At 43.1% G+C, this 8,820-nt stretch overlaps 1 protein-coding gene across 1 annotated transcript; it reads right to left on the bottom strand.

The window, feature by feature from the left end:
• Positions 1-2,711: 2,711 nt before the first annotated feature.
• Positions 2,712-6,482, bottom strand: LOC144519952 (growth arrest-specific protein 1). The gene has a single exon (XM_078253501.1). It carries the CDS (start codon positions 5,427-5,429, stop codon positions 4,677-4,679), a length of 753 nt encoding a protein of 250 aa, XP_078109627.1. The 5' UTR covers positions 5,430-6,482; the 3' UTR covers positions 2,712-4,676.
• Between the last annotated feature and the right edge of the window lie 2,338 nt (positions 6,483-8,820).

Below are 8,820 nucleotides of genomic sequence, written 5' to 3' on the forward strand. Positions count from 1 at the left end.
ACATTCACACAGTTCCACATTCATACCTGGAAGCTGCCCAGTACAACCACAGTCTGATCTGCTGGCCACTGAGCAGCTTCATTAGAGCCATTGGGTTTAAGGGCCTTGCTCAAGGGCACCTCAGTGGTGGTAATGAGGGACAAGTTCTTTCACTTTCCCCACCCAGATTTTATCCTGTCGGTCTGAGGATTGAACCGGCAACCTTCCGGTCACAAGCTCTCTTCATAACCTGTAGGCCACCACTACCACCACATCATAGTGATGTCATCAGGGTAATGCAGGCTTGGAGAGTACATATTTATAACAGGAAGCCATATTTGCAAACTAGATGTGTGGAGTTTGACAGATGTGCTACTGAAAGATGCTATCATGGGAAATGTAGGAGCCTGTGTTTTTGGACACTAGGAACTAAAAATCAGGATATCTCTGTTTCTGCTGCTTTGATTTGGACCGTTCTGTTTTTATGTGTTTCTTGAGAGTCTGTCAAGTTTATTGAAGTGCAATAATAAATGTCTCTGGAGGACCCCTTTTGAAATAGTGACTCAAAAGGCAAAAGTTTCAATGAATTTGGGGAAAGGTATGTCTAGTTATCCTACAAACAGTAAAATACAGTGTGGCTGTAGTTGCCTGATGTTTAACAAGTGGTTTTCAAATCTGCCCAGGACTCAGTAATGTAATGTTTGTTTTCTTCCCTACCAACTGGTTAATCACATTCACCTGGCATGTCAGGTGTAAATAACGTCCACGCTGTACGGTTAGAACCGCAGCAGCATGTCCCCGAGTCCTGGAGCAACAGGACGGAGAACCACCGGGCGCTGCATTCGTGGCTGTGCTGTGGAGGGTGCTCTAATTGGCTAGCGGTGCCCCATGGTGTTGGCTCGGCTTCATTGCTTTAATCATGACATGAGCAGGTTGCTGCCAGGAAAACTTTGGATGCAGTTGTGACCCTTGTGCCTGCTTTGTTGCTTGTTTCTGGGAGTTCTGCCAATTTATATTGCCCCTAAAAATTGCATAGAATGTCCTTACAGTAATGCAACCCAGAAAGTGAGATTCTGAAATGGAAACCTTAACCCACCACCCTAATCATCCAAGACACCCCCCCCCAGTCTCCTCTCCCTAACCACAACCTACGGCATTGTGGCTTTAATTGGCCTCCATTTTGGTGTAGCTCCAACAACACTACTTATTGCCCTTTTCCCTTCCAGGCTCCCCCCCCCCCCCTTTCCCGTCTTTCTCTGGCTCTGTTGATACTGTTAATGGGACAGCGGTCAAGTCATATTGGCATCAATGTCACCCATGAAGAGGGGTTTCTATGTTCTAGACCTAGGAGGAACTGGGTGCCCTTGACTCCAGCACCCCCATGCACTGAAAACAGAGAGCAGGTCAGCCATTCACTGTGGCTCGATGGCTATCATGAATGGAACATTGTACCTATGAGAGACAAGAGCCTCCTAAATCCCCGGGTCACTCCCACTTTGGAGCGCTGAAGAGGAGGGCGGGGAGGGTTGTTTCAGAGAAATGTTGAATAAAGATAATTTAGAAAATGGGCTCCAGCACAGTGCTGCCTCTGTATCCCTGTTCCCTCCACACACTCAACTCCCCAAGGCTTCTCTGCTCATGTTTGTTTTGATTTTGCTCCCAGAATTGGGGGGGGGGGTGGGGTGGTTATGTTAGAGGACGTTAAGATGCATGGCAATGGTTAAGACCAAAAGATAATCTAACTAAACTAGAGAAAGACATGCTATACTGTAGCTGTGGGCCACTTTGTTTCTCGATCTCACTGTTTTTATGACACAATGGACAGTTGGTAGTGCTTGAGGATTCCTGCAGTTAACAGAAAATCAGGAGAAGCTGAGCAGATGTTCTCTCCGGGCTTGGATATGTTGAAAGTTGCCACCCATGGGTCATAAAACCCCATTTTATCAAAGGATAGTGGCAGCAGTTGGTGTGTTGAAATGAAACACTTAACAGACAATCACTTTTCTACTCTTGCTGCCAGCCACTGCACTTTTGTACCTTTTGGATGTGACTAAAGTTCCATTTGCAGAGCAGGTGTACACCTCACACCTAGATGCTAAATGACTCTTTTCCAATTTGTTAATGACTTGTAAATTCCTAAATAAGTATGGAACAAGCCCCAAATGGCTGCTTGCTTTTAAACAGTTGGTTCATTAGAGTTACATGTATGGTCTTTAGCAAGGATTGTAAATGTACTGAAAAGTCCTAATATCAGCTCAGTTGGATCAATTGACATGTTTCATTTACTGGCTCTCTGCCTTCCGCCTCTAAAAATCATGGTGGTTTAATTACAACTTGAGTCTAAATTGTAAGTAGAATCCTGATATGTCTTTTTGCTACAATGAGAATGGATTGCGCAAGGACTAAGGGCACTTAAAATTCCTCACCAGGTTTCAGTTACACTGACCTAATCCCTTAAATATCAGATGGTGAAACATGGCCACATGTCAGTGCTTACTTTGGAGTCACTTGGCTGACTTGAGAATGACATTTTCAAACAATAACCTGCTTTCTTTGCTTTCAGATACTGTATATTGCACCTAAAAAGCAATGTAAACATATTTTATAAGTACATCTTATATTGGGAAGTATTGTCTGTCTGTCTATAACTGCACTCACAGGAAAATCAGTCTTTAAAAAGTAACTGATCTTTTTCTTGATCTCTGCGGACAAATCACATCACTACACAACTTTAACTCAAACATTTTATTATAAAACTCACCTTCCCACATGCAAGACACTGTTCTGAAGTGTTAACTGCTATGTTCCCACAAGATGAGATGAAAAACTGAAAACTCTAAATCATGTCAAGGTGTTTGTGTGTTTCTGTTGTATTGAATGTACGTAAGTGAATGTGGGAAGACACTGGCTTATTACTTATTACTGCATATAATTGTAAAATATATACACATTCTTCATATTCTAGCTTCATAATTTAACATTTAGCAACATTTTTCAAGACGTTTTCAAGACTAGTTTTGACATAATTTCAAATGGCAAAGACACAAATTGGTAGCTTTGTTACAGATGATCAATACAGCTTTTTACTTTCCCTTTTTGCTTAATGTGGAATAGTGGACAAAAGAAGTGAGACTTAAAGACTGCTGGTTCGAATCCCTGGACTATCGGCGTGGACCTCGGGACAGGTAACGTTAGCCCTGTTAGCTGCTCAGTAGCCGAACAAAGCAACTACCAAAACAAATGTGATGAATTGTTCTGAAATACTCAATCTCAAAACACACAAAATAAAAGCCTTCAAAGCACAAACGGTAGGGAACTGAGCTCAATCTCTGTTTTTAAAATAGTTTCATCTGTATTTGTGCATTTCTTTAGAAAGTACTTAGTGACAATCCTGCATTATAAAAGCGCTCTACATTTAAGCCTAGTATACCTCTTGTTTAGTTAGCAACACTCACACCAAACAGTGTGTGACACAAAGTAATTAACATACATTCAACCCATGTTTGACCGTTCATACCAGACTACTACTTATGAGTGAAGACATTGTTGTTCCTGTTGTAACTACTCCTATATCCACTGTGTGTTGGGCTGTTGCTGCAGTGTTGCTCCACTTGAGATTTAATAAGGCAAAGTATTCTTAATGTCCATAAAATGTACTTTTTTTTTTTTAGTTTGACCTCAAAAAGGCGTATTCCAACAACTTCCGGTTGAATCCCACAGTTTGTTTAAAATGGTATTCACCCATATATGACAAGGCCAAGCAGTGTCAACCCTCTTTATCATGAGCAGTGTTGTGAACAAACTCCAGGTGTAAGCTGACCTATTCGCAACAGCAACAGAACGCTTTCCCTGGCTTGTTGCTTCAGTGTGAAAGCGGTAATAAAGACAGGGGGGGTCTTTATAAAGGCGTTAAAGGGGGCAGGCAGTAGAGAGGAGGAAGAGGGGGGGGGGGGGGGGGGGATAGGTCACAGGGAAAGTTCAATAAAACAATCTCATATGTGGGAGGGGCCCCAGACAGAGTGCTGGAGAGGCGCTTCAGTTAATTTCAGTACTTGATCCCACTCCCTTGCCTGCGCTTTGACTGTTCCCACAAATATTTGAAGTGTGGTTGCTGCAACAATGCAGAGGCCCCTGAAATGGAGAGCAGAGCAAACAGAAACTGGATGGGTCCAATGTTTGTCTAAGGTCTTAATAAAGCCACACTCCAAGTACCATTGAAACCAAACAAACAGGAGCTGTTTAAATGCACTCAACTTGGCAATGCCCTGCAACAAAGTCTGTTGTGGTTCACTTACTCTCATCATCACCTGAAAGTGGTTTTGTCAACAGGCTTCAACTTGGCAAAAACAGTGAGAAGTTCACTCAGAGCACTGTATGGCCATTTATGCGAACATTTGAATAACACATTTAAAAAAAGCAGTTTTCTTGAGTGAGATGTGCTCAAAGAAGAATTACTATGCAAATTGTACGGTTGTGGAAAGCATACACAAATCACTACTGTCGCCCTGCAACTAAAATGGAATGGCAGGGAGGCCCGGAGGTGAAAAAATAGCTTCCCTTATCCAGCAGACCTGTGTTTGAGTCCTGTGCCAGCAAGCCATGCTGAACTCATACCAACTACAGCTGGACCCTCGGCTTCCTGGAGGGCTCAAATGAGCAGAGATTTTTTTTTCTTCACACTGTTTCAATCCATTTTCTCAGTACAATATCCGTGCTAGAAGAAGAAACTGGAGCGTCATGCAGCTGGGCAACCTCTGGGAAGCAGAGGAATTATCAGAATACGCCTCCTCTCTGTCATTTCTAGGGTCATAGTCTTCATCCTCGTAGATGTCATCCACATCAGGCTGGTCTGAAATAACAATGTGGTCTCCTATGGCGCAAAGTTTGCTCATGTTCTCCTTAACCACTTCACAGAAAGGCCTCTCCACCCCATCGCAAACACAGCGGTTCAGCAGCATGCCATTTGGGATGAACAGCATCTGCTGAATGGTGGCTTTACACTTGGAGGAGCACTTCCTGCCATTGAACAGCTGCCCGCAGTATGACAAGTAGGCCGTGAGGGAGGTGTGGCAGTTGCTGTCTTCCTCGCAGCGTTGCCGGGCCTCCATGCACCCTATCCCCCCGGCATCGCTCGGGTGTCTGCGGGGGAGGCACGGCTCTATGGCTCGCTTGGCGCTGAGGCACTCCAGGTCCTGGGCGCAGTCGCAGGTCTCCAGGTCTGGCCCGCTGCGGGTGTGATTCAGTCGTATCAGCGCGTTGATGCAGTGGCTCGGACACTGCCTCCTCGTTCCTCTGATGTTACCTTCACAAGCTGCTAAGTATTGATTGTACGCAAGATCGCACTCGGGCTCCTCGTGGCACCGAAGGAGCGCCTGCCAGCAGATTAGCTGTGCATCTAAGGCCACCAGCACCCATGGGAGAAGTGCCAGGGCGCTGCACCAACATTTCATGCTTGGATGGAGTTCTAGTTCGGTGACGTGCACTTTCTCCACCAGCGCATTAGGATCAGGACACTGTAGGTACACACTGAATCTCACAGACTGGAGTTCATAAGTATTCCATCCGTGCGTGTTTTTTTGTTGTTGCAACCAAACAGTTTGTTAGCAACGCATTCAAAGAAAATACGCTTGGTCCGTAATAAATTATCCCCGAACTTGCACGTAACTTAACTTTGCCTCCTCCTGGTGAGCTTTGCAACAGTTGTAGTCAGGATCTGATTTGGGGAAATCAGCATGTGTGGCTGCAAAAAAGAGAAACGACTCAGTATCAGTCATTCCGGGAAGCATGTCGGTTCAAAAGTGGGAAACCATAGTCCAAAGTGTCTGCTCCCTTCGTCCGGTGCAGATCTGAGGTGGACACTAAAACGCGCACTCTAACCAGTTATTGTCCACAACTCAGTTTGTACACTTGAACTCATCTTTTTTTTGCCATTGTCGGTTTCCACTCCTTTTCCCAGCTCTACTACTTCATCCATACTACATCCATCCACGCATTTTTTTAGTTGGAAGAGGTTTCTGTCCGTCGCATTTTGTCCCGCTATGTGCGTCTTTGTCCCTCTTCTTGCTGTTACGCTTCACGGTCCGCCGATCATTTCCCCACAACACCCCTCCTTCTGTCGAAAAAAAGAAAGAAAAGTTTTCCTTCCCCCCTCTCTCTCTATCCGTCTCTCTCATTTACAATCCTGGCCACCGATTGGTCGTCATTGAGGAGTCAGCCGTGGGACCCATTTCCAGGCCTACAGCAGCACAGCTCTGCGCACAAAACCTCTCAGTACATTAGTACGAGATAGGCTGGATTAAAAATGTTTATGGTTTTCCTTGCATTAAACCCAGGATCTGTGTGGTCCCCTCTTCTCTTGTAGAAAAACACAAGTGAAAGGAGGGAGGCAGAGAGGGGCTTGCAAAACGAATTCCTTTGCAAGAAGCTCACATCTGCAACTTCACTGCTCCAATTTTCAGCGCGGAAAAACAAATCTGTTCCTTTTTAGCCACAAACAGAGCAGAGGTAAACCTCTGTGATAACTGCCTGGCCGTTAAGGATTTGCACTTAAAGGTTCTCGCTAATTGTCACTCTTTTCCCCTTTTCCCCGTCCTGCCTCTCATTCTGCAGAGTTTTTTTTAAGCCCCGATTGATAGAGGAGAATGGGAGAGAATAGTATTTTCTGGACCGTTTCACCCCAATTGTGTCAGATTGGCCATGCAGTGGCCCAGTGTTTTTCCAGGCTGAAGATTGTCCACGCACTGCAGCCTATCAATAGAGAGGGGTTTCAGCATCAATATATTTTACAGCTATACCCTTTCACACCACACTTGAGAACTACCAACAGCCAGGCTTTTCTATTATTGAAATGGTTACTAACTAGATTTTTTTTTTTTTTTTTTTTTTTTTCCCCAAAGCAGCTTCAGGTCTGCCCCCACCGAGAGGCTGTGTCAGTGTTGCACAAGCTGCACAAAACCAGATGGATGCCCGACCTGAGATCAATACGACAGATAGCTACTGGTAACACTTATAGAATGTATAATACAGTGTTACATGGGTATAAACTAAGGGTCTCTGTGCTGTATGTTCACCAGGTGGACAAAATGACAGAAACACCAGAATAGACAATGAAGTCCGATCTAACACCACAGCTTCTAAAATAAACACTGTTAAATTCTGTCTTACAGTCTCAACATTATAAGCGTCACAGAGCAGTATTTTTTTTATAGGGCTGAACTGTATCATTTTGTCCATCTTTTTTATATCCAGTGGCCACTTTATTAGGTGCACCTGTACAATCTGTTGCAATTTTGATACAACAGCGCTGCCATAAATTCCACCACATTAACACATTGTACAGACTGCACCTAAAAGAGTGACCACTGAGTGTACAAACATGCATGATTAAATATTTCTTTTAACGTAGGCTTTTAGTACACACTGGTATATGTGGGTTATTTGGCTCATTCTTTCACTGCACTGTTGCCACAGGATGGGGATGTTAAATTGTATAATTAATCGTTTTAATACTAACTGACCACAACATCCCATAGCGTACATGTCAATCATAATCTATCAGTCTGTATCTGTAGCCTCCCATTTTGGGTGCTTCTGTACTTGTGACTGTGTTTCTGTCTCCACCTGGTGTTCTGGTTGCTGCAAATGTAAAGCCCACTAACAACTCGCCACGTACAGTCGCAGCACTGTGCAAAAAAAAATCACACAAAACAGAAAGCAAGCTCATTATCCTAAAAATCAATTTATTGCAGTTAAAACTCAAAAATTACTGAAATACTTTCAGAGACAGAATGATAGTGATACTGTTAAACAAAGAAATGGCCAAAGAACAAGAAGAAACAGCGTGTCATGGCAGCCATTTCTTGAAAAATCATTTCCACAGATGACAACACAAAAAAACATTTGTATATTATTATTATTATTGTTATTATTGAGTTATTAAATTAGTATTTCAAGTCACACACACTCAAACAAAGTAAACAGTTTTCTTTATGGCTTCTGTTCCAACTATTTCATGATCAAACATGACAGACTCTAATAGCTCTATTATAAAAGGACTTATTGCAACTTTTCCTCTGCTTTATATTATTGAAATGTTATGCATGTATTGTTCATCTATCACATGACAACAACTACCATACTGAAATGTTTAAGTGTTTCCTAGGCTTTCATTCAGCAGTAGTGTGGCACCTGCAGCAAGAAAATTACAACTCCTCTTAGAGAAAACAGTCTAACTATTTGCCCATATTTCTTTTTTTAAAATAAAATGTGTGTTCTTAAGATGCAAAACTTTTATAATCATAAAGTACCCAAAGAAAAGCGGGGACATATATGAGATCAATGCTGACATCCCCCACAGAACCACTGCTCCATAAAAGCAAACACTGTCAAAATGTAGCGTATATGGATGTAACACAACATCAACAACATCCCCTCTTTATTCGCCGACGCCTTCACTTACATTTGGCTAGAAAAACAACATGGACAGAATACTGAGTTACGCCGTGAAGCCCACAGTGACTGTGTCTTGTGTAACAGTACGACCAGGACTCTCAGCCACAGGACAAGTTTTTACAAAGACACCACTTGACGTATCACATCGGCTAAACAACACAAATCCACCAGCACAAAAACGGCACCACTGAGACGCAAGGGTCAATGAGATGGATGACAGGTCAAACGTGATGTGACAACACTACAGGGAGTCGATGAAAACGGAGCCAAAAACGACCCGCTGTTGACAGTATAGGCAAACAGCAGATACATTACATCTTTACATTACAACATAAATATTTGTATGTGGATTTATACTTACACCAGTTACAGTTTGAAACATTTGTGCCA

This window comes from Sander vitreus, chromosome 1 (genome assembly GCF_031162955.1).
Source record: "Sander vitreus isolate 19-12246 chromosome 1, sanVit1, whole genome shotgun sequence".
Lineage (NCBI taxonomy): Eukaryota > Metazoa > Chordata > Actinopteri > Perciformes > Percidae > Sander > Sander vitreus.

Bases quoted from the DNA above. Each gene is read 5' to 3' on its own strand.
- LOC144519952 (XM_078253501.1), bottom strand. From the start codon at position 5,429: ATGAAATGTTGGTGCAGCGCCCTGGCACTTCTCCCATGGGTGCTGGTG.